Consider the following 27,573-nt stretch of genomic DNA (forward strand, 5'->3'; position numbering starts at 1 on the left):
CAACATTGGTGATGCGGAGCATATTAGTAAAGCCACTGTATGCAGAGCCGTCAGAAAAGTGTGCCTCGCTCTGAAACGTTTTTTTAAACGTGTTTGTAGTGTTCCCTGGACACAAACCAGTGAGAGCCATTAAAGAAGAGTTCCACAGGATTGCAAGTGAATAATGTAAAACCCTTACAATGAATAATAATTAATTATAATTTGGATAATGACATGGTGCTGCAAGATCAGAATGGTATAAGTAATTTGAATTTCTTTTAGGATTTCCCAATGAGATTGGCTGCATTGATGACACAAAAATTCCAATAACTGCTCCTTCAGAAAATGAAGCTGACTATGTGAATAGGAAGTCCATTCACAGCATTACTGTGCAGGTAAATTGACCACTGTCACAAAATGTTAAAAACTATCACAATACTGCAAGTAACATCTGTCATTCTCTGCACTGTCAAGATCATATGTGATGCTGCATATCTTATAACCAACGTGGAGGCCAAATGGCCTGGGTCTGTGCATGACTCACGGATATATTGTGAGTCTGCCGTGAGCAACAGACTGGAACGTGGTAAGCAGCCTAAAGCTTTGTACAGTATTATTCACCTGTCTCCCTCCTTAAATACACTCAAATGTATACACTATATATTACAGGAGCGTTTGAAGGCCTTCTGCTGGGTGACAGGGGTTACCCATGCCAGCCCACTCTGCTCACCCCTTACCCGGAGCCAGGCCCCCAACGCAACTTCATTGTGGACCACTGCAGGACTAGAGCCCGGGTGGCGATGACCATAGGCCTGCTGAAAGCTCGTTTCCAGTGCCTACACCACCTCAGGGTAACCCCTGAGAGGGCCTGTGACATTATTGTGGCATGTGTTGTTCTCCATAATATTTCCACAATTATAGGAGAGCAACGCCCTGCCCTACATATAGAGGACCCTTATGAGGACCCCATCCACCCTGCAGATTACCAGGATGGAAGAGCGGTCAGAGACATTATAAGCAGGAATCACTTCTATTAAAACACAAGCACCACCCAAATAAAGACAAATGATTGAAATTTTATTTTGTCTGTCTGTCTTTACAATGTGTCCTCTTCATTGTTTCCTCCTGTGAAGATGAGCATTTTTTCGTTAGACTTTAAAATACTTGCATTATTAAACTACTTGCATCATGTCTGGAGTATTTAGTTGTCTACTTACAGCTTCAAGGAGTTCTGCTGTAGCATGAGGGTCCACAAGTGTGAGAACACCATCAGAATCTGTTGGGACAAATGACAAACCCATGAAGGGGGAAACATATATCTTTAAAATATATATATAGGCATAAAAGAAGATAAATATAAGCCTATTACATCTTACGAAGGCACTTGTGTCCTGTGCTGTGACTGGCTCAGAGGAAGAGCTCCCTCCAGGGATTCCTTCAGCCACTGGCCTTCCTTCATTTTGGCTCAGGGCCAGCTCCTCTGCCTCTGTCAGAGGTGGTGGTGCTGGTCCACCAGTTTTCCTGGCTTCTGCCTTCTTTCTGTTGGCTGAGTAGAAGTCAAATGTTAATTTAAATGGGCCCTTTTAATTAACAAAGCAGGATGGACGAGAGGACATCTATGTATGTGAACATTAGTTGGGGATAAACTACAGCACATTCAAATTGCCAATGAATATTTACTCTCATATTTAAAATGTGATTAAAATGAGGTACAGTCATGATCCTACTACACTTAAGTCTTACCTGTTTGAACTATGTTCTTAGACTTCATTTTCAGCTGCTTCCACGAGCGTTTTTCACCCACAGGATTGCACCTAAATGAAATAGATTATAGGTTCAATACCATTCCACCAGTTTTTACCAGTAATGCTATATTTGTGATTAAATATGAGCATATGTGTGTATTTCAGGCCTGTGCCTAACCCTAACCCTAACCCAACTCAAATCAGCTGTTCTGGAACCGAAAACTCAGAGTTTCCCATCTGAGGGTAAATCAACTTAGAGGTCAGGGTTAGACTCTGAGTTTGTTAAACCTCCTTCCTGAAACAGACCCCAGGCCTATGTCAAATAATAAAGTAACAAATAAACTAAAACAATAACCTACAACATTACACTGAAATTAAGGATTAAGCAGACACCAAACGGTATTAATCTTGGGAACAGGGCCCAGTGAAAAGGAAGAAAGGAAGCCTTTTCACAGCCATAAAATCCCAAATTTGGTGGCCTGTGGCACATTTTAATGCCACTATTCCATAATATACACTTACTCATATACACTATCTTAATTATTGTATATTTTAATGAGTTTTCCTCCCTGATTATAAATGTTGTGAGTTGTTGTAAAGGAGAATTGGGGTTCTTGTGTTTTAGCCCACACTGTTTGTAAATAGCTATGAATATTTCAAAACACACCTATTCCTGACAATGCTTTTGTAATAAGAATCATTAGCCCTTATTTATATGAACCCCCTGCACCCCTACCTCCAACGTCTAATTCTCTCAAGTGTTTTGCTAGAAGTTCAATTTTACTTTTGTTCATAACTGACCAGCAATAGAAATATTAACAATTGGTAGATGTGATAAATTACAGACAAATTCATCCACTCTGTTTTATGTAGATAAAATACAAAATTTATAAAAATAAAAATTTGGCCCCCAATGAGTCCACTGTACAGCAGTGCTTAAAGTTCATACTTTACACATACAGTGGATTACAGACCTTGAGCCTGAGCATCTATCTCACTAAATCATAACAGCAACATACATTTTTTATTATTAATATAACCTACAATGTTGAGAAATATCAGCTAACATCACCACGTCTTTTGGTTTTCATATTAAACATGTTCCTTGGTCTCTTGTGCTCCATGAAGATCCACTCTACAGTCTTCTATTAGTTTAATTTTCACATTAAAACTTGAGAGCAGAGGATATTAATGATCGTGTGAATCACACTCATAATTCTGCAGCAACAGTGTGCACACATAGCCATTGACGGAAGTTTAACGCCTCTGTCTGTCAAGGGAGAAAGTCAAATGCAAACCACTGATAGGGAAGCTAAGCTAAGCGACGTTTTTTAAAATCCTACTGGTTTTGTGATGTTGGCAATTGCCTGCAGTGTGCAATATAATCGTCAAATGAGGTTCGTCAATTATCATTTTCAGTGCGTCTGTGCCTTCATCAGCACGAGAAATACAATGTGTGGTGTGTGAACTGGTTGAAATGCATTTTCTCATGTTGAATGCGTGAGACTAGAGAGCCCTGTGCATAAATGTGTCAGCGGTAAGTTTCCATAAGGGAACAAGTGAGTTAGGTTACATGCATCAAATTCCAAGACGTTGACACTAGATTGACATTTACTAGATACCTTTGTCATTTATTAGATGTTGACATCCAGCAGCAGCTGGGTTGGCTACCTGGCTCATGATGTACATAGCATCTAATGCAAGGTTGCACATTTCTCTCCGTCAGAGTTCCTTCAAACTGTCAGAGAGATTTCAGCCTGTTGGCGTTTGACCCGGACGGAGATGAGGTTAGATGCAGATACGGAAACGCGACACAGTTTGAGTGTGCCACCTGCACACCGCCGTCTGTTCTCAATCTCTCATCAGTAAGTAGCCAAAGTCCACACACACTGACGCTTAAAGATGTTAACATCCAATCATAATCAACTTTCCAACAATCCTCTTTCAGTCCTGTACTCTGTCATTCAGCCCCACCCTGAGCAGTAACATAGGTGCCTACGTCATACAGCTGGTGATGGAGGACTTTCCCCGGCAGACTATCACCCTGACGCAAACCAACGGGACGCAGACGATCATAACTACCAACAATTCTATCAGCAAAATAACCTATTCAGTTTGCTTTAAGGGGTAAGATTTCTTCTTTTGGCAGTCTGCACTTTTTAAACTGCAAAGAAGTTACAAATAATCTCAGTAGTTAATCTTCAGTGAGTGCATCAGTTGAGTGCATATAATCAAAGTTATTTGGCAATCATTATAATCTAATGATGTCTTTTAGTAATGTCCATGATGGACTGGATGCTTTCTCTGCTAATATTTAGAATTTTTTTTTATGCTGCCGATAAGATCCCCAGGTTACAGTAAAAAAGCAGTACTATTTTTGACACTCTACTTTCCAAAACAATTTTTTTTTTTCTCACTTAATTTCAAAATTTGATTTGATGGATAAACCCTTCGAGATGCACCATCTCGTTTTCAAGTCTTCCTTCTTTTCATTAGGGTCATTGTACATTGCACAATTAATTGTGTAATTCCGTATACCCTGAAACTGTGACACGTTCTGAGATGGTTATCGTACTGTGAAAATGTCATCCCGTTGCAACCCTAGCTGTGAGTGTCATTTGTACAAAATAGTCTAAATGTGACATTTTTAAAACTGAATGGATTCAACTCTGTAAGCAACTGGCAAGTTTTATCTAATTGATATAGTAGTCAATGTTTTTTCCCAGAATAAGTGAAAATCTTAAGAAAAAAATGACCTGCATTAAGGAAAAGTTGCAGGGTCACTAAACACATTTGGACTCATTTTTTGGACACCACGAATTTCCGGAAAGTTCATGGCAATGAAACAGTTGCAGAGATATTCTATTCTGGTGGTGGTGGACCGATGGATAGACGAACCGACTGGCATTGCCATCCTTAGAACATTTTTGCTTTTCTTTATTGTTCCAGTGGGCCCTGCAGTGCCATCTTGCACAGAGGGACTCTATCTGCCCAAGTTCCTGCCTCCAACCCCAGCCAACAGAGCTCAGCTGTACACCCGTGTCAATCAGGTCCTGGAAATCAACATCAGCGTAGTAGCAAATATCTCCACGTAAGTCCAACATAAAACACATTTAAAATAACAAACATATCAAAATACCACAGGTTAATGATGCAGAAGGATCTCTGGTTTGATGCGTAATACATGTACTTCACCAAGGTTTTAAAGTGCTCATATTATGCTCATTTTAAGGTTCATAATTGTATTTAGAGGTTGTACCAGAATGGGTTTACATGGTTTAATTTTCAAAAAACACAATATTTTTGTTGTACTTACTACACATTGCTGCAGCTCCTCTTTTCACCCTGTGTGTTGAGCTCTCTGTTTTAGCTATGAGTGAGGCATCTCACTTCTTTTCAATCTTTGTTGGGAGTCGCACAAAGAATGTGTTGTGTTACTTCAACGCCAATGAACAAGACAGGTTTGACAAGAGTGCAATATAATCAACTCTCTCCATTTATGGATGGGGTGGTTTAGAAAGTATTTAACTTGCTGCCAAACCCTTTCTCCTTCTGTTTGTTAAAGATTTGAGCTCCTGTTGAGTGGGCCCTACAACGTAATCCAGAATACATCAGTAACAGGACAGTACACCCTGAGATGGACGGCTTCTGAAAACGAAGATGGAGAAAGCCACCCCATCTGTTTTGTCGTACAGGCAGTTTCCAAGTCAGTCACTTGTCCCATGAACCTTACCCTATAGCACATTATATGGAAAACTATGATCTGAGTTTCTTATGGAAAAGGTGTTTTAGTCATTGATGCATACCATATTTTATATTGTCAGTATAAATATAATGTGAGAAAGGAGTTGTGGGAAGTAATGGTGTTCTAACGTTCTTAAAGGTCCCATGACATGGTACTCTTTGGATGCTTTAATATAGGCCTTAGTGCAGGGGTCTTCAACATTTTTTAAGTCAAGGACCCCTTAACTGAAAGAGAGATGGATCAGGGACCCCCTACTACATATATTGTATAACATGAAGTTGCATATTAATCTGGTCCTACAATAACTTTTAGGGCAGCCTAAACCATTTATAGATACCCTTTTTGCATAGAATACTAAGCTATATAAATAGCCTAATAATTGTTGGCATCATTTTATAAATCATGTTTTAATGTTAAACACACATGTGGAACAGTCAGTCCTTTGGGATGAACTGTCATCAGTGGGGATTTATATTTGCTAATATGTTGGAATCATCATCAAAACTTTTTAATTTTTGAAAAAACTTTCAAAAATTAACAATAATTTGGAGGTCCCCCTGCAGTGACTCTGAGGACCCCCTAGGGGTCCCGGACCCCCTGTTGAAGATCCCTGCCTTAGTGGTCCCCTAATACTGTATCTTAAGTCTCTTTCCGAAATTCCGCCTTGGTGCAGAATTACAGCCACTAGAGCCAGTCCCACAGTGAGCTTTCCTTAGTATGTGCCATATCTGTGTCTGTAGCTATTGAGGAGGAGAGAGGGGGGGGCAAGAGCAGGATACCCAGGGCTCGATTTACACATATCGCCATTTCTAGCCACTGGGGGACCATAGGCAGGCTGGGGGAACGCATATTAATGTTAAAAAACCTCATAAAGTGAAGTTTTCATGTCATGGGACCTTTAAAAGAGAATGTGGAATGTTCAGTTGCAGTATTTGCTTTTACCTCTTTTCTTTGGCCTTTTAACTCCTGGTAGAGTGTTGATCTTATGTGTATACTTGCATATTTGTATGGTGTTTGTCATATTGTATTTTATTTATTTTACTAATTTCTGTTTTATCTTTTTGTGCAGCACTTTGGAAACCTTGTGTTTGTTAAAATCGTGCTATATAAATAAAGTGGATTGGATTGGATTAAGTTTTAAATTTCCTTATTGTGGTCATCGGATATAGCACATTTAAGGAATAATTTCACATTTTCGGAAAACAGGCTTATTCACTTAGTGACTTGAAAGAGAAGACCGATTCCACTCTCATCTCTGTACAGATGAATACAGAAGACACACTGTCTCTGTCTTAAGATGACAAAATCCAAATACCAGCACCTCTAAAGCTCTTAGCTTTAAATTTAATTAGCTAAGAGCAGTGACGACCAGGCTGTTGATTCATATTTAACAGACATATAGCCTTGCATAGTGGTACTATTGGTCTTTTAATCTAATTCTGGCAAAAAAGCAAATAAAAATATTTCCAGAATGGTGAAATATTTCTTTAAAATGGAGGAGAGCTTGAGCAAGACACAAACAAGAAACGTTTTTCTTGAAATATCTAAAAAATTATGTGTAACATCATTTTGTGAACACACTAATGTATTGATTTATCTTAACAGTTTGGTCAAATATCACTCTGAGCTCCACTGTGTCATTGTGATTGTTGGAAACGGTGAGTGGAACCCTTGCTTTTTGAATTGTTTTTAAATTACATTCAATTTAATTCAATTTTATTTATAGTATCAAATCATAACAAGAGTTATCTCAAGACACTACAGATAGAGTATGTCTAGAAATGACCCAACAATTCCAGTAATTCCCCCAAGAGCAAGCATTTAGTGCAACAGTGGCGAGGAAAAACTCCCTTTTAGGCAGAAACCTTGAGTGGTGAGGAAAACTTCCTTTTAGGGAGAAACCTCGGACAGACTCAGACTCTTGGTGGGCGGTGTCTGGCAATGCTGGTTGGGGGTACGATGAACAGTGGCAATTATAGTAACAAAAAAGATAATGGAACTATGACTAGACATAGTAGTTGTAGTAGTTCATGGCGTAGCAGGGCACTGCAGGGCATAGCAGGACGTACCAGGGTACTCCATGGCATATATATATATATATATATATATTTTTTTTTTTCTTTTCATATTATTTTTTATACTCAACTGTCATGTCTGAGATGTTGTCTGTATGTTTATCTGTCTTGTATGTCTGGTGAGCCAAAGAAAAATTCCCACCCTGGTGGACAATAAAGATTTATTCTATTCTATATATATATATATATATATATCAGGATAAAACAGAATAAATATGCTTAAATTCATTAAAATAGCAGCTCAATTTGATGTTGTCACTTGGTTTGGTTCAGGATACTGATGGCATTTGGAATAAAGGATTTTTTAAAAACACTTTTTGCCAGAGGCACTCTGAAGCGCCTCCCAGACTTCAGGAGCTGAAACTGGCTGGAAAGAGGGTGTGTACTATCTACAGTAATTTTGCTAGCTTTCTTCCTCATTCTGTCAGTGTATATTTGGGTCGGGTGTTTTGGGTGTTTTCCCCCTATTTTGCTAGCCATTGACACTATCCTGCTAAGCTTGTTCTACAGTGTTAGGTTTTCCTTTCGACAAAGATGTTAGTCTGTCTCCTGCTGAGGGAGAAAAAAAGGAAAATTAGTTTATAGCCTACTCTGTATTGTGTACTGTGTATTGTACCTGTCAAATAGATTAACATTACAAGGCACAGTTTGTCATAAAAGTGACTTTTTATTGTTGCATATTTAACCTTTATTATGTGTGTGTTCAGGTCTCCACAATGAGCCATCCTATGAGACTAAGGATCATTCTGGGTGAAGATGATGCCAGAAAGCTAATCCTGCCACCAGAGATACCAGGCTCCATGGAAGCATTGTACCAGACTATAAAGACTAGCATTCCAGAGCCTGCTTCATCATCAATTTCAACTTCAACTTATTCTTCATCATCGGGGTCATCGCCATCTACACAGCTGTGCATGTGGCCAAGTGTCTTTACAGTCCCTCCATTCAACTGAGTCTGAACTGCAACTCAAAACAGCCAATGCTGAATGCAATGCAAGTGGAACTTATTTGAGCCCGCTACCAAAGCTGAAATCTCACATTCTAGAACGACTGTCTGAAGAAATTCTTCGGCAAGTACTGGAGTTTATTAGTCCCTCCAGGATTTTGCGATGTTGCCAATTCACGCAAATTCAACCAATCACCGGGAATTTGGTGCGACTCGCAATTTTGACCAATCACCGCAACTTTTCCGCAAATTTGACCAATAACCTGAAGTTTCCCACGACTTCAACCAATCACAGCGGTCCCACGTGCACATTGAGAGCCAATGACCAAGCGGGAGTGAGAACGGGTTGATCATTTCCTTGTTTGTGATATGAAGACGAGACATGTGTGACTCGAACATCTCACATTTACCAACAAAGCAGTACAGGTACAAAGGTACAGCGAAAGACCTGTCCTGCCAACCTGTATACATTTTAACACCAATGTACGCTGTAACGATTTTTCACTCTAAAGTTGCTGCCGTTTCAATCCTGTCGGCTATCTGAAGTGGGCGGGGCTGCAGCTCAGTTTCCACCCGCGACTAACGCTTGCACACACACACAAACACACACACAGACACACACACACAAACAACACACACGGTGGATGCAGAAAAAAAAGGACATGAGACGACACGATGACCTAAATTGAGGACAGCTGCGTTATTGTAAGTGCAATGATAAGTTAAAGTCAGTACTTTATTAAACCGTATGCATGTGTGTCCCAGGACAGGATAGGAAATTAACTAACAATGTAAAGATCAACAAGCCACTGACACATATGTTCAAATTTGATTCATTCAAGAAATTATTATTTTTTGTCTTAAACCCCACCAGCCATTTTCATATTATACCAACATTTGCAGCATCCTGAGCGTTTTTGGTAAGGTTCCTAGGAAATCTCAGCCCAGAGTAATTTTATTCTCCCCGAAACAAGTTTCCTTTTTATTTTTAAAGAACTATACAAAAAAAAAAAAAAAACGCCACTTTTTTGCAACTTTCACTGTCTTCGTTGCAACAAACATACAAAAGACATTGCAAATTTTAGTGCAATTTTTTACAAAAGCACCCGCAAAATCAGGCATTTTGGGCCGCAATAATCTCAAAAAAAGGCTGCGAAATCCTGGAGGGACTGGTTTATGCATCTATGCAATACGTAATTTAGCCAAGAAAGAAAATCTACATTAAAGTTTAATTTTTTTTCTACTGTTACACTTACTGTCAAACTAGATAAAAAAGTTCTATGGCATTCATTGTTTGTGTATGATCACAAAACGTTTAACCTGAGCCACATACAACAATGATAGCAACTATCACATCCATACAAGGATAGTACAGCTGTTAAAACATAATAAAATGTAAGCATTTTTAACACACTGGTATGGGATCGGTACTTGGTATTGGCCGATAGGCAAGGTTGGGTATCGGAATCGGTAAGGAAATAATTGTATCGGAACATCTCTAAACATAACAGCTTCTTCTGGAAAAGTACAAACACGTTTTTCACATAAGTAGAAATATCTTAGACCTGTTAAAAGATTTTTCAACTTGTAAATTAAAAGTCCTTGTGAAAACTAGGAAGCAAAAAAAAAAAAGAAAAAAGAACTGCCTTGTAGAGTTCTACTTTGAGCATATTTTTTCCATGAGCTTGTTTTTTGGGAATTGTGCTTTCGACGACGAGCTCTGCCCATCCAGATTCATGAGAATCTTCTGCATCACTTCGAAAGTGCACCTGAGGTCTGCTGGAGCTTCACAATATTACAGTCTGTGTCCATTTGAGCAAACTAAAAGTCCTTGTATAAAACTAGGAAGCAACAAAAAAAATATCTGCATAGTAGACTTCTACTTCTACTTTGAGCCTACAGTCACATCCTGACACTTGTTTCTGAGACAGTGACAGTTTTCACACAACACAAACGCTTTGATGTTTATTGGTAAATCCCAAAGACAACTGATTAGATAATACTGCATTATGGGGCGACCTCTCAGGGGAGTAGAACAAACTTCTGGGCCCTTTAACAAGGCATTGTCTATGGGCCCCTCCCCGCATCCACAGCTATTCATTCTAGCATCTTTTTGGGCCCTCCTCACTAGAGCTGTAATTGGGCCTTAAAAGTTCGGCCCGAAAAGGACCGAGCCCGACAAGTACATTTTGATTGACAGCTTTTTAAAAGGCCGAACCCGTTTACAGCCTGACTGTACAAAAGGCCGTCTATCAGCAGTGATTAGAGTGCATATCATGTCAAAATAGCATGGACACGCTCTTTACACCGCGAGTGGGCACACGCACCACTCGGCGGAAAAGGGAGAGAAAGAAAAAATAGACTGCGCTGCACACACACAGCTTTTTTGTCTTTCGTCAAGAATGAGTCATTTATACATTTTTTAACATAATTTATTCATGACTAACATAGGCTATAGGCCACATGGAAGTTGGAACAAAGAAATAAAATAAGTCCTCCAGATGCCAACGTCTGTTTCACATCCTCAGCATCCATTTTCACGGTAATCGAAACACTTCACCTGACTGCTCATTTACCGCGCAAGTCAGAGCCCGACCCGAGCCCGTGTAACATGATAGAAATTCAGCTCTACTCCTCACATGAGGGGCCCTGGGTACTCAGTCCCATTTCCATCCCCAGTCCGACACCCCTGGTAGAGGTTTTTGCCCCATGTAGGCTGAGTCGCTGGCAGCGGCCCGGGTTCTAATCCGACCCACGGCCCTTTGCTGCGTGTCATCCCCTCTCTCTCTTCCCCCTTTCCTCGCAAAATAAAGCATTACCACACCTTACACATTAAAAGATGTCTAATTTACAATGCCCTTTGACTGTATGATGTCAACAGGGATTCTGCCCATTTCACTCAATCTCTTTGAACCTCATCATGCGAAAAGGTTTAAAATACAGATCAGTCAAATGTTTTAGCTTCGGTGTACAAGAACAGTCATCTGCATGATTTTGACACATTCATCAAGATAACTGCATTGTCTGCACTCAACATTTTTTCATTGCTGATCATAATCGTGCAACCATTACACAAAACATACTTTCCTCATACCAGACTGTTTCCTGGTTTGTCTGATTTCCAACTAATGATCTTCCTTGTAGAAAACAATCGCAAAAGATAGAGAGGGGAGGGGGGAGGAGTGAAGGCGAGGCTGTGTTTGGAAGTAGTCTGTATGTGTTAGAGTTGGTATTTATTTGCTGTCTTTGTGTGGAGAGTCTAGCACATCCACTATGTCGCTCTCTCTGTTGCTGCTGCTCGTCTGCAGCGCCCAGGCTTCTCATTTTTATGGAACAGTGATGACTTACTACCCAAAAAACACTGACACAAGTGGATCCATCACGGTACGTACAGTTTCCTTCTAATTAAATTTTCACCTGTTGAAATTTGACAATAACTAAGTAAAATAACTTTCCATAACTGCAGTATTTTAAGTCCTGAGAACAATAAGGCAAAACAGGGGATTCTCTGTATATATATTTTCTTTTCTTTTTTAACCCTTGTATGGTGTTCGGGTCTATGGGACCCATTTTCAATGTTTCCTAAAAGAAAAATTATGCTATTTATTGTTTCTTCTAACTCAAACTCATTGGCCTTGGCTCCTTTTCTGTGAAGAACATAAAAAATAACTTATTTTCAATGACTGCACACGGTACACCCTATAACTATTACATATGAGGTGTTGGGGTCTACTGGACCCGAGTGTATTTAATTGTAGGTGCTATGAAACTATGTTGTCTTTCTGCACCTACTATTCCCTCACAAAGTTACACAATTGTTACATTTCAAGCACTTTCACCTGTTCTGATTAAGTTCTAATAAATAAGCACCAATAATGATCAAAAATCTTGTTTCTATTGTTTTTACCTTTTTTATAATTGAATTTCCTTATTTTCTCACAAAAAACGAAAATGATCATATGATCATAAATGTGATCTCACAGGGGTAAATGGCAAATATGAACCATAAATGATGTATATATCATTGCTAATTGAGCTAAAGTAAACATCTATTAAGTATTTTTACATAAATTGTTATGGCTGTATTGATTTAAAAGCCAAATAATGTGGTGGGTCCACCAGATCCGGGAACATTGGCTGTGTAACAAAAATATGAACACCACACAGGGGTTAAATATACTGTACAATGAAGTTTGTTTTTTGAAGTGTTCCCTTTTTGTGTCCTGGATGTTGTCAATAATGCCATAAGAAATGTTGACTGTGATACCGCAGGCGGTCCTTCGCTATAAGGTCAACTTCCACACTTGTACCAATACCTCGTGGGCCTGCAGCAGTGGTGATTGTGGGAGCCAGATTTCTTTAGTGCAAAACACAGTGGACCAGGAGAGCAGTGGAGAGTGGTGTCAGACAGAGGGAATCATGACTCGCCAGGTTCCCAGCAACGCCCAGTTCCAGCTGCAGTGAGTGCACCATGACAATGCATAAAAAATGATATAAATGTATATTTCACAGCAACCTCACAGAGGGCCAACATATTTTTATACAATATAAATATAAATATATATATATATATATATATATATATATATATATATATATATATATATATATATATTGTATACATAAAACCTCCAAAATTTCAACTGTTCAGCTGGATTTTTGGAGTCCATGGAAAGAAAACCCCCTTAATAGCTACCAAGCAAGTAATGAATTGTTGAAATGAATTCCCCTCATTTTACAGTGCGATCGGAGTTCATGAGCAGTCATTGAAACTACACTAGAGGCTCCTCTGCTCTGATTGGTTTTTTTCCTTATGCCATTAGGGATACATTGACAGTTTAAGCAAATATTCAAAGAAGGTAAAGTCTGGACAACAGCTTAATGCTCTGAAAAATACTTTAATAGTGCAAAAATAAGGCTCTAAATAAAAATGCAGCAAACAGCCACAGGTAGGAATTAAACCCACGGCCACTGCAGCAAGGATTTAGCCTCTGTACATGGGGCTCACACTCTACCAGGTGAGCTACCCATACGCCCACACACTCAGGTTCTGTTCAGCACAGTAAAAACTGTCTTTCTCGTGAACTTTGAAGGTTCTCTAGTGGTAACTGGATAGATAACATACAGAGCATTTTTTCGTGGAGTGCTGTGACCCTGGTGGAACTAAGGAACCGGTCAGACATCGGCCGAGCCAACACATCCCCCCAGACCACCATCCTGCCACTCCTGATGTAAGCCTCCTCACTGTTATTATACACTTTGTATTTTAAACCATTCCATGTGTCACAAGCTTTTTGTTGCATGGTGTAAGGTCTCTTTACTGTGCATATAGCAATAAACCTCTTGAATCAACACATTTAAAAGAAAACCATCAGACTCAGTGTGTATTTATGTTGTGTGTTCCCCACAATTCAAACTTGTTATACCCAGAATTCTTTTTTTTTTTTTTTTTTTTTTTTAAATGACTTATTTGTAGGACAATGCCTTTAATAGGGGAAACCTGAATGGTTCAGGTTCAAGCAGCAGTAAGTTTCCTTGAGGAACAAGTGAGTCAGGAAACATGCAGTATTGAATTCCTTTGTTGACACGTTGACACTAGATTGACATTTACTAGATACCTTTGTCTTGACATCCAGCAGCAGCTGGGTTGGCTACCTGGCTCGTGATGTAGATAGCATCTAATGCAAGGTTGCACAAAATTCCTCTCCGTCAGAGTTCCTTCAAACTGTCAGAGAGATTTCAACCTGTTGGCGTTTGACCCGGATGGAGATGAGGTTAGATGCAGATATGGAAACGCGACACAGTTTGAGTGTGCCACCTGCACACCGCCGTCTGTTCTCAATCTCTCATCAGTAAGTCCAAACACAGACGCTTAAAGATGCTAACATTATAATCCAATCATAATCAACTTTTTTTTTTATTCCAAACTGCCTTTTTTATTACTTGATAGAAAATACTTTATTTAAACCTAATGTCCCTTTTTGTGCTCTTGCAGTCCTGTACTCTGTCATTCAGCCCCACCCTGAGCAGTAACGAAGGTGCGTACGTCATACAGCTGGTGATGGAGGACTTTCCCCGGCAGACTATCACCCTGACGCAAACCAACGGGGCGCAGACGATCATAACTACCAACAATTCTATCAGCAAAATACCTGTTCAGTTTGCTTTAAGGGGTAAGATTTCTTGTTTTGGCAGCCTGCACTTTTTAACTGCACAAAAGTTACAAATAATCTCAGTAGTTAATCTTCAGTGACAACAGATTCTCACTCCCATCTCGTAAAATATGGACGCTTGGTCAGGTGCCTTTGTCGTTGTTATTGACGCTAAAAGTCTCCTTTAGCGTCATATAACGCGCTTTATCTAAATGCGCTTGGTCGGGACTATTGGCGTCCCTTTTGACGCGGTTAAGGAAAAGGTCGTGGGTGGGATTACGTTTCCGTGACACGCGGTAATAACGGGACCGTTGGGTTTAGGAAAAGAAGAAAACGACTTTAGGAAAAGTGACACGCAGGATGCGAACCCTGGTCTCCTGGGTGAAAGTCCTATGTTTGACCCATCCACCACCCCTACTAACCTCCCTATGCGGAATTTCACCCTTACATACTACCATGGATGTGGCATACTACTCGCTACCGTAGTCGCTCTTAGTGTTACGTCATCTTCAAACCCTGTGTAGCTGCTCCTCTCCTCCGTACGTTCTACACACATACTGAAGGGCACTTTTTTCGTCGCTTCAGACGCTGACAGACACTGTCGAAACGTCCATATTTTACGAGTTCGGAGTGAGAACAGGTTGTCAGTGAGTGGATCAGTTTTTGGAGTGTATGTAATCAAAGTTATTTGGCAATCATTATAATCTAATGAGGTAGTTCAATAATGTCCATGATAGATTGTATGCTTTCTCTGCTAACTCTTTTTACTGTTGTACTGAATTATTTTGATACTGCCAACAAGATCCCCAAACTACAATAAAAAACAACAAAAACAATACTGTTTTTGATACACTACTTTGCAAAAAAAAAATTCATTTCACTCAAAATTTTAATTAGCTGGATAAACCTCTTGAGATGCACCATCTCATGTTCAACTTTTCCTTCTTTTCATTAGGGTTTTGGGATTGTGTAATTCCATATACCGTGATACTGTGATATATATGTTAAGATGGTTATCCTGTAAAAATTGCAAAATAGTCACACACGTGGTATTTTTAAAGCTGAATGGATCCAGCTTTGTAAGCAGCTAGCAAGTTTGTTCCTTTCGATAGTAGAGCTCAAGAATTTTCACAGAATAAGTAAAAATCTTGACCTGCTGGTTGCACTACAGAAAAGTTGCAGGGTCACTAAATGCATCTCATGACTCATGTTTGGACATCATTTTATGGCAATCAAACAGTTGCAGAGATATTCTAGTCTGGTGGTGGTGGACCGATGGATAGACGAACCGACTGGCATCGCCATCTTCAGAACATTTTTGCTTTTCTTTATTGTTCCAGTGGGCCCTGCAGTGCCATCTTGCACAGAGGGACTCTATCTGCCCAAGTTCCTGCCTCCAACCCCAGCCAACGGAGCTCAGCTGTACACCCGTGTCAATCAGGTCCTGGAAATCAACATCAGCGTAGTAGCAAATATCTCCACGTAAGTCCAATATAAAACACATTTAAAATAACAAACATATCAAAATACCACAGGTTACTGATGCAGAAGGATCTCTGGTTAGATACAAAATACTAGAGATGCACTGATTACAATTTTCTAGGCCGTTCCGATTTCCGATTATTCATTGAGTTTGACCTGCCGATTCCGATTTCATTTTTTCTAACCACTTTACAGCACACATAAATATTTATTTTCTATCTTTTCTTTAATAGAACATTTTACATAGAACATTTTTTTAACAGATAATCGATCGCTATAAAATAGAACTATATAATTTACTCCTGGTGTGGGAAATTCACACACATCTAAAGTGCAATGTTATGGAAGAACCATTTCCTTCTTTTCACATCCAATATCCAACTAAAAAAATGTGATATATTTAGCAAACTAAACTTATGTATGTATGAAAACATGGAAAACAGGTAATGGCAATAAAATAATATATAAATAACAAATAAATATGTCCTTGCAGTATAAAGATATTTCTCAAAACACACACAGGCCTGTTTGAACGTCAACAACGCTACCTGAAAACAGCATGTAGTTCCTTTTTTAGCAAGTTTGCTTCATTTGTCATTGTGCATAAATATGACCAATACAATACCGTTGCTTTCAACGGGCTTATCTGCTAACGTTAGCTCCCTGCGGTTACCTCGGAACAATCCAGCAAATAAAAGGTACCCTAGAGTGCCGTTACCTGAAACAGATAATTTTAACGATAATTTAATGTCACCGCTCATTTTACACACAGTTTAGCAACAAAACTAAACGCTGAGGTAAGATTACTACGTTTTTCATGTTGGTTTTGAGCGGTATGCATCCCCACTACCCTGGAAAGCGTTTTAAACAGTAACGTTAATATAGCTTATCGGAGGAATACAGCGTCTCCTGCAGCGGGGTGTCAGAGGGACCGCAGCGTTCGCTAACGTTAGCTTCCTGTCTCATCTGGGGTCTGATAAACAGTAGATTCTTCAAAGTCAGTGTGCCCAACACTATTTTCCGATAAACTGTAGCTGTCATATTTCACGGGACCGGCATTGAGTGCGGTTTTCATGTTCCAGTTGTCAGCCTCAGAGGGGAGAGAGAGCGGCTGACTGTTCGCCTGAGATCAGCAGAGCAGACTGCTCTGCAGAGCCGTGTATAATTACAACTTTATGACCTTTCATAAACAGCTGATGGAGCGGTAGTGCACCGCTGCTACATGCATATAGCGGAAACCCTGCGTGTGCATGTGTGATGCTGATGTTGCGCAATGTTAATCATGCAGCGCCTGAGTGCATTTGACCGGCATAAAATTGGCATATGTCTGACTGACCAGCTGGTCGCCGGTCATGGCCGATCATGTGAAAATCGGCCAATTACAGTCACCGGCCGGTCAATCGGTGCATCTCTACAAAATACTTATATAATGAAGACATTAGCCACACGCACAAATGGTTTTCATTCGCCAAGGTTTTAAGGTGCACAAGGAATCTGATCTGTTGTGTAACTCCAACACTTCATGAACAAGACAGGTTTGACAAGAGTGCAGCATAACCAACTCATTCCATTTGTGTGTGGGGTGTGGTTTTGGAAATTATTTAACTTGCCAAACCCGTTCTTCTTCCGTTTGTTAAAGATTAGAGCTCCTGTTCAGTGGGCCCTACAACGTAATCCAGAATACATCAGTAACGGGACAGTACACTTTGAAATGGACGCCGTCTGGAAACGAAGATGGAGAAAGCCACCCCATCTGTTTTGTCATACAGGCAGTTTTCAAGTTAGTATACATATAATGTAAGAAAGGAGTTGTGGGAAGAAATGGTGTTCTTAATGTCTTTAAAGAGAATGGGGAATGTTATCTGTTGCATCATTTGCTTTAAGTTTTACATTTTCCTTCCTTTGGTCTCTGATATAAAACGTTTACGGAATAGTTTAACGTTTTCGGAAAACAGGCTCATTTACTTTCTGGTACAGAGTTAAAAGAGATGACAACAACAACATTCACTTACCAGCATCTCTAAAACTCATTAAAAACACGTTATATCTTGTATGTTTAATTTGTTCAAAAACAAAGTGTAAACAACGACAAGTCAAGTAGTGATTTTCGAGGGGATTATGTGCAGATGATTTCTTAGCTAAGAGCACGACAAGACTTCAGGCTGTTGATTCATATTTAACTGATATATGGTTTCGTATAGTGGTACTATTGGTCCTTTCATCTAATTCCTGGCAAAAAAAAGCAAGTAAGAATATTTCTCGGAATGGTTCAATATTTCTTAAAAATGGAGGAGAGTTTGACCAAGAAAGACATTCTGTCTTGAAATATCTAAAATTATGTGTAACATAATTTTGTGAATAAGCTACTGTATTGATTTATCTCAATAGTTCGGTCAAATACCACTCTGAGCTCCGATGTGTCATTGTGATTGTTGGAAACGGTGAGTGGAACCCTTCCTTGTTTTTAAAATGTTTTAAATTACATTGCTAATTTCCTAGATTGATGAAGTTCACTTGTAATCTATATTCTGTGTATTCACTTCTGTTTACAGACCCAACCACCCTAAGCCCAACAACTATCCCACTGACCACAACAACCATCACAACACCAACCCCACAAACTACAACCACAGCTCCCTCAACAACAACCCCATTAACTCCTACAAACATCACTACACCAACCACAACAACCACACAAACTACATCCTCAGCTCCCTCAATAACTACACCATTGGCCACAACGACCATCGCGACACCAACTACAACAACCAACATTCCCCCAACAACTACCCCACTAACCACAACAACCATCACAACACCAACCCCACAAACTACAACCACAGCTCCCTCAACAACAACCCCATTAACTCCTACAAACATCACTACACCAACCACAACAACCACACAAACTACATCCTCAGCTCCCTCAATAACTACACCATTGGCCACAACGACCATCGCGACACCAACTACAACAACCAACATTCCCCCAACAACTACCCCACTAACCACAACAACCATCACAACACCAACCCCACAAACTACAACCACAGCTCCCTCAACAACAACCCCATTAACTCCTACAAACATCACTACACCAACCACAACAACCACACAAACTACATCCTCAGCTCCCTCAATAACTACACCATTGGCCACAACGACCATCGCGACACCAACTACAACAACCAACATTCCCCCAACAACTACCCCACTAACCACAACAACCATCACAACACCAACCCCACAAACTACAACCACAGCTCCCTCAACAACAACCCCATTAACTCCTACAAACATCACTACACCAACCACAACAACCACACAAACTACATCCTCAGCTCCCTCAATAACTACACCATTGGCCACAACGACCATCGCGACACCAACTACAACAACCAACATTCCCCTAACAACTATCCCATTGAACACTTCAACCATCACTACACCAACTACAACAAATACACAAACAACAACCAACATTTCAATAACTACACCATTGACAACTACAACCATCACTACACCACCTGCAACAACCCTAGAAACTGCGCCCGCCACTTCGCTAACAGCTTCCCTGTTGACCAATGCAACTATCACAGCCCCAAATACAACAACCAACACTACCCCACAAACCACACAAACCCCACAAACTACAAGTCCACCACCAGCTACAACACCTAAAAATACAACAGCTCCCAACGTGTCAAACCAAAGTGAGTATGACAAATTATGTTTTAGACTGTATAATCATCCCCTTAATGGACATACTCTATACATAGCTAAGTAACGGAGCTAAGTATGAACAATGGAATTTGAGCTGCCTGAAAATGGAAGACCTTGTCTTAGTAGACTCTGTATTACTCAGTTTTACCCTTGTTGCCCGAATTATAATGTTGATTCACTGTGCTTCTAGTTGTTATTTTGAGAATGAAGCTTTCCTCTCCATCTCCACTATCTGAAGAGTACATCAGGAGTATCGTTTTACAACAGGTCAGACTCTTCTTTTTCTATTAGAATTCAAAGCATTTCAAAGCATTAGATAACTGCCCCTGCTGGGGCTAGTTCCATGCTTAATTATATGTTGGTGGTGCTACGGAATTTGTAATAAATACATTAATAACCAAGGCTAGATGCAAATGTGTGATATTTGAAAGTCAGCTTCACTTCTGATGATTCAGAAGTACATACAATATAACAATGCTCCCACTTTACACAAAACATATCTGATAGTTGTGATCATCATATCACAGCGCCATTGTTTATTTTTCTTCCCCAGATTAAAGATGAACTGGTGAGACAAGGGCTGCCATCAGATACGAGTGCACGCCTTGTCAGTAGTGTGCAACAGTAATTTACAACCACAGCAATCCAATATGTGTTATTTGTCCATTTATAATAAAGCCAACTGCAAAAATGTTTTACTTGCAAATGAAAATTGCAAAACATTATTTTGTTTTGTTATTTTTATTATGTTTGTTTATTGGGTTTTCAGGAGGTCACTTAGGATTGTCAGATATCAATATAGTATCACTTTAAACCTATATTTACATGATCTATACTGAAGTAACATTTAGGTATTCCTACAGTGTGCTATTAGTACTTTAAATGATCTATTCTATGCTATACTAATGCTTCCTCCATCACTGTGGTTTGTTGGGCAGCGGTTTGGGCTAACCGCTGGCTCCTCTCCTCCGCTTCCTCAGACTTTCGTTGGTATTGTAGGGCGGTGGCGAGCATTAAGGTGACTGGGTGGTGGGGTACTCCAAACCCAAGGGCCCCTAAGAACCGATGATGACCATGGAGTGTCCATCGTCCGGACTCTGGTCATCTGTTGGCTTCGGCATTATTCAATTCAATTGAATTCAATTTTATTTATAGTATCAAATCATAACAAGCAGTGTTGGGAGTAACGCGTTACAAAAGTAACGCAATTACAGTAATGTATTCCTTTTTGCTGTAATGCAGTAATATAACGCATTACTAATTAAATTTCGGTAATATTATACTCGTTACAATCTCAGTAACGCGAGTTACAACGCATTTTAACGCAACATTTAGTGGTGCATTGTTTTTTTTAAGAATTCACCAACACCGCGACACATTTCTTCACAGGAAAAAAAAAAGCCGTATTATTTTCCTGTCGCTGTATTCGATGGTTGAGATGACTGCAGAGACAAATACATTTGCGAGATGGATATTATTTTCAGGAGTTATTACACTGCATTGAAGTGAGCTGTCCTGTTTCTGTTCCCGTGGTCAGAGCCAGAACCAGAGACGGTACGGACAGCATGTATGTCCCAACAGGTGACGGTATGTCAGCGGCTGACAGATATAAACATGTCGGGAATTAATGTTGAGGCTTGCTACACGTAAATATCATTGCATTTTATCAGCCGTGGTGAGTAACTATGCCTGTAGTGGAATGGCTTCGAATGACGACCAAAAACGCTTGTCTTTTACTGTGACCATTTACTGTTCAATATGTTGCAGTTTTATAAACAAGAAAGTGAACAACTTGAGCCTCATCTCAGTAAGCTAGCAAGAGTAGGCTACACAACAGACAACTTCCGTGTAGCATACTTCAAAATAAAAGCACTTCCTGTGACGGTTCGCAGTAATACTAAATTACTGTTAAATAAGATTGTGTAGGCTACCTTTTCACAAACCAGCTGTAAATCAAGTACTGTAAATAATGTAAATAGTGAGTTTTAATCACACTATAATTGAACAGAGTAAGTGTTTTAAACTAAACAACATGAATTTCTTATTCAAGTGCTATAAACAAACATTTTACAACAATGTTTTAATTTGAGTTTTAATTGAGTATTTTCATTTTCTCCTACTTGCCTATTATACGTTTTAAATCTATTTTCTATAGATTTAGTTACTTTGCATATTTATATTAATTATACAAAATATGAATAATCTATGATGTATTAAAGTGGATAAATAGGAGACTTTATTGATCGGGTGGTGAAATTCACAAGCTAGCTGCCAAATCAAACATCCCCTGTTATTTTGGTGAAAGTAACTCAAAAGTAATGCAAAAGTAGTGTAACGCATTACATTTCAGAGACAGTAATATTGTAATATAACTAATTACTCTCAAATGACAGTGACCAGTAATCTATAATGTATTACATTTTGGAAGTAACTTGCCCAACACTGATAACAAGAGTTATCTCAAAACATTATCATACTCTCTGTATCATCCTCGCCCAAAGTGTCCAGAGAAATCACTGCATTGATAGAAAGTAGATGTAAAATATAGATGGACACTAATATCAAGTTTTACATTCTAAATTTTATAAAGTAATTTTCCAGGTTGGTATTTTACACCTGGGCCTTCAGTACCATCGTACTGCAATTAAACCACCTTCAAATAACCTCACCCTGACACTAGCGCATTATTGTGTGGAAAGTGATTTAACACAAGGCTCAACACCAAGAGAGTTTCAATTGTAGCAGAGACATGAATACACAGTGACTAAAACCATCACTTTTACGCAGTATGATAGGATGCTGCATTGCATATAGTCAATTATCAATGTAATTACCAAAGAAACAAAAACAAACTCACAACAACCAGTCACCTTTACTCATACGACGTACACTAAGCAAAAGAAAAATGCTGTTAAACACAAATCACACAATCATGAAACAACAGGCTTCCCCATAAATTCCAGCCAAGCTGCTGAGCCTAAACACACATCACACCACCCCAAGTGGCAGCTACTGAATCTTAAAAGGCTTTGGAATCAAGGTTCATCTGGACATCTTTGGGAACGGTTGGTATGACAATCACATCCGGTAGTCTCTTTCGAGCTGGTTCACAACTGCAATGCAACAAGATGACATCAGTGCAGAAAGCCACAATATCTGCGCATGTGTGTGACAAATAAACTGCACCACATTTTTAAATGATTGAGAAAACACCCATTATTAGACATATTTCAGCCAGACATGAGCTTAACCGCGTCTTAAAGCCTTACATTGATGCCCTTAACCTTACCTGGGATCTGTGGAAGACTGAGGCTGGAGCTCTACAGTAAAGTTAGAATGTTTAACTGGCACTGGCTCTAAAATATGATGGACAGACATAGAGGAATGTGTTGCCATTTGCTACATGCTGAAAACCTCCTCTGTTGGAAACATTGTGAGAGACACCAAAGAAACAGACTGGAGCAAGAAGACAGAGGAATGTGTGGAACAAAACGAGACGAGTCTGGGGAGAGAATCCCAAAAGCCTGAGATCTGCTGCCTCATTGGCAGCTTAATGATGTGTCATAAATGGTGTCAGCACCTCATCCCCACTTCCCCCCCAAACCTTCATCTCTACACACCCTCCACCTGCCCTATCCTCATCTGTCTCCACACAATTTCCTCCTCCATTGCTGCCCCGCTCTCCATCCTGAGACTGGCGGATAATATTTCCAGTCCCTACGCAGAAGATCCTATCTCTTCTCCTCAACACCTGTGAGCATTAGCCAAGATTTACACTTTTTGTTTGGGAGGAAAACTGAAAGTCTATCTTGTAGCCACTGAAGTCAACAATTTATACACACATGATAACAGCAATGGGAGGTAGCCCATTTAAGCTATAGTGCATAGTTTCTGTCGCCCCCCATGAGGAATTCTAAGCAATGACAAACCCACTGTTGTTGCATCCACATGACATAAGCCTTCTGTAATCGCGCACGACCCCCACCCCTCCTCCACGCAGTTACTTGTAGCCAGGGAGGACACGGAGGATTAAAAAAACAAGATGGACTCTTTAGAAGAGGTCATTATCTTCACTTGAGTTTCTGCGTGCGAAAGTCGCCGGACGACACAATCTTCTGAACGTAGTCATACTGAGAAATAAAGAGTGTTTAGTGAAGCTAATAGTCTTAATAAACTTTGTATCACCTCATTTGGCAATGGTTTGAATGTAACGGACATTCATTAATATAAAAAGGTTATGCACTAAAGCTTTAAAAAAGGTCAAGACCACTAAAATACACATGAAGTGTACGGTCGAGAAATTGAGGGGTGGTGGGGACAAGTAAACATTGATAAGTGGATACGAGAACCTGCATACTAGTCCAACTTTATTCTCAAACATAATTTCTCTTTCATTTCTGGACACAGCTGTAACAAATGAGTCACACCTGCAGAGCTGCTTCTTGTGGGCGAGAAGATGAGTCACCCATCAACCTGCAACCAGAAGGAGACAACTGTCGTGTTGATCTGACCGGAAGATATTTTGGATAGAGATGCGTTAGGAGTTAGCTGATGTGAGGTTTTTAATAACGATATAACTTTCTGTGTATGCAGAATCTTTAAATTGAGTTTTAAAATTGCTCTAAAATTGGAAGCAGTAAGAATTTTGTCCCAATTCAGGGCCCGATGACAGAGCATTAAAGTTGCAGATATTGTTGGCATCCAGGGTTTTGAAAGTAAAGGGAAAACAATACGATTGGTGGCCAGAGAACTGAACAATAGAGCTGGGGCCCTCAGATGGACAGTCAGCAATTTGGTTTGTTTTAAAATCATAGAGTTTGTAAGGATTAAAATTGTGTTATAAATAAAAGATTCTATAAAATCGCAGCAATCTGTGAATTTGCTCATGGACAAAGTTAATTTGTGGGGTTCAACTTTGGTTAACTTTGACATGGAAACTTACAGTAAGTGCATTCAAACATGATGATACAACCCAAAAATTACATATCAACGTCGTCACGTATACTATACTGCTTCAAGTACTACATTTAAAAACAAGAGCTTGGGTTCTGTGGATGAAGGTCCAGTCTGAACAGATTAGTTTTTAGTCTTTGACAGAAGATTTGTAGAGTCTAGGCGCAAGATGACAAGAACCCTGGCTGCCTACTGGATGAGAAAATGAATGAATGTATCCTCCTGATGTTGTGAAGAATTAATCTGTAGGAGCAGGTTGTCACAGATTTGTTAGCAGAGAAGGACAGCTGGTCTTACAGTCTCACGCCGGGTTGCAGTCAGGCTATGAAACCTCAGATTTCTGGTAATGGAGAGATCATGGACAGGAGATGCCTTACATGGAAGGAAGAGCAGCTCTTGACGAGGCTGGTATGCAAACATCCACTGAGAGATGTCAACCAAACAAGCAGAAATTAGTTCTGTCACCTGGTTTTTAGACTGGGAAAAATATATAATTAGTTGAGTTATGGGTCATCTTCATAGCTGTGGTAGGAAAAGCCATGTGAGTGAATGACAAAGCCAAGTGACTTGGTGTAGACAGAAAAGGAGGGGACCTAGCACAAATCCCTGAGGGACTCCAGGAGTAAGGCGACAAGATTCAAACACAGATTATCTCGAAGTTACCCTGGTACATTAACAATTGGTTTCTGTAACTGTTATATATTTATATATCCAACTTAGAAGGGCTAACCACACCCCTGTTGTTTAACAATACCCTATTGATGATGGCAGGCAGAGCACAGTCAAGCAGTGAAATAAAAAAAGACAGTATACTCAACCTAACTTTAGCAGTCTTGAAGTGAGTTACCCCCAGAAGTCAGAATGCATACTGCACACAAATGTACGCTGTTAACCATTTTAACAGTGCACATCTTTGAGGAAACAGCAAGAATCGAAGAGATCAAAATAAAGGAAGCTGCCAACTTAGCTTAGTCTTGACCCCCTCCAATTGTATTTAATCTTGTTCTGTTGGAGTACAAACTGATCCACAATGGAGATACAGAATGGTTTGCAGTCAGTGAGACAGTAGTCGATAGTACAAATACATTTTCTAGAAATATCTGCGTTGACTTGTTGTCTGGTCAGTAACATCTGTTTTATGAGGAATTATACTTTTCCATTTACATACGTGTGACAAGAAGGTATAGAGGGTACAGTGTTTTGTGAGTAATCAATGGATGACTTGCTTGTGTTGAGGCATTGCAGGGATGATTGAGGTGCCAGGATGACAGACGTGAAACAGGACACCCCACAGGGACAGTTTGCCTATGAATTCAAGCCAATCAGAGCATTATTACCCGTCATCCAGAAAATAGTGCCAAAGAGTTTAGGAAGGTTTAATAGATTGGGGAAGAATGAGAGGGATAGACAACATGAAATACTTTATTATTCAATGTTTTACTAGATTTTCCCTTTTGAGGATGGATGGTACATGATAAAATGTGAGGACTTCACAGCAATGGTGCAAAATGCAAATGTTTAGTGCATGGAAAATTAGACAAATTTGAGGAAAAGATTAGATGGAGACATTACTAAACAGGTTGTAGTTACACATTGAAAATGCATGGCAAGAAACAAAAGTTTGTACCCTTCGATCCTGACAGGAATCTATATACCGTACACACACACACACACACACACACACACACACACACACATATATATATATATATATATATATATATATATATATAAAACATTTTCTTTCATTACACTTGAATGTCCAACTGAACAATTGGTGGTTGAGTTGCAATGTGGGTAATGTAGGCGACAGGTTTTGAAGGACAAAAAAAAAACTTTTTGTCCTTCAAAAAGAGTGTAATGTTAAATTGATGTAGTACTCTTTGAAGCAATATTCGATTCAATTTTATAGTGTAAAATCATAACAGAAGTTATCTCAGGACACTTTACAGATAGAATAGGTCTAGACCACACTATAATTTACAAAGAGAGAGAGAGAGAGAGAGAGAGAGAGAGAGAGAGATACAGAAATAGGACTCATAATTATTGCAGTGGGTATAATGCAATAACATGAACAGTGACAATTATAGTAACAGTAAAGATAATAGAACTATGACTAGTAATGATAGCTATGACTAGTAATAATAGTAGTAGCAGTGCAGGGCGTAGCAGGACCATGGCTACAGCTGAAGTCCCCCAGCAGCCTACACCTATAACAGCATAACTAAGAGCTGGTCTATATATATATATATATATAAGCCCTATCAAAGAGGAGAGTTTTAAGCATACTCTTAAACATATATATTTTCCTTTTTTACCATAGAGATTTATTCTGCCAGTCAAGGGATCAAACTAATGCCTTTCTTATCAGAATCCTGCCCTAACCTTTATGCCACCACTGCTCGATATAGAAGAATTAGGCAAGAGAGGCAAGGGAAACATTGAACAGGAAATACAACATGAAGACATAAACAAAACTGAAAGGATAGAAATCACTCTAAAAGAAATAGAAACATAAAATCAAATAAATAAATAAATACAAGGTTTAAGTGCAAGGTAGATTATGGTGAGTGTTACAGTAAAGGTTTTGTCAAAGGCAGTGAAAAACATACGTTTTTAACCTGGTTAAAGGTAGTCAAAGTCGGGTCGTGTCTTATATCTTCTGGGATTTTTCTCCAGCTTTGTCGTGCAAAGTAACCAAATTCCAATAACCAAGAAATGAGTGAACACATCTATGATTCTCAAAGTGTGATGCAGGTCAGTTAAAACAATA

The 27,573-nt window shown here is 39.4% G+C and overlaps 1 protein-coding gene and 1 long non-coding RNA gene across 2 annotated transcripts; both read left to right on the forward strand.

The window, feature by feature from the left end:
* The first annotated feature begins 11,680 nt into the window (after nucleotides 1-11,680).
* On the forward strand, nucleotides 11,681-19,705 carry LOC116066538. The gene is made up of 10 exons (XM_031322655.1): nucleotides 11,681-11,874; nucleotides 12,763-12,950; nucleotides 13,584-13,721; nucleotides 14,204-14,342; nucleotides 14,486-14,663; nucleotides 15,983-16,124; nucleotides 17,764-17,904; nucleotides 18,513-18,565; nucleotides 18,677-18,756; nucleotides 19,694-19,705. Exons 1-10 carry the CDS (start codon nucleotides 11,764-11,766, stop codon nucleotides 19,703-19,705), a joined length of 1,182 nt encoding a protein of 393 aa, XP_031178515.1. The 5' UTR covers nucleotides 11,681-11,763.
* A 52-nt stretch (nucleotides 19,706-19,757) lies between these two features.
* On the forward strand, nucleotides 19,758-20,425 carry LOC116066675. Its single transcript, XR_004109018.1, has 3 exons — nucleotides 19,758-19,837; nucleotides 20,038-20,114; nucleotides 20,401-20,425. It is a non-coding gene; the product is annotated as an uncharacterized LOC116066675 (long non-coding RNA).
* The last annotated feature ends 7,148 nt before the right edge of the window (nucleotides 20,426-27,573 follow it).

This window comes from Sander lucioperca, chromosome 10 (genome assembly GCF_008315115.2).
Source record: "Sander lucioperca isolate FBNREF2018 chromosome 10, SLUC_FBN_1.2, whole genome shotgun sequence".
NCBI lineage: Eukaryota > Metazoa > Chordata > Actinopteri > Perciformes > Percidae > Sander > Sander lucioperca.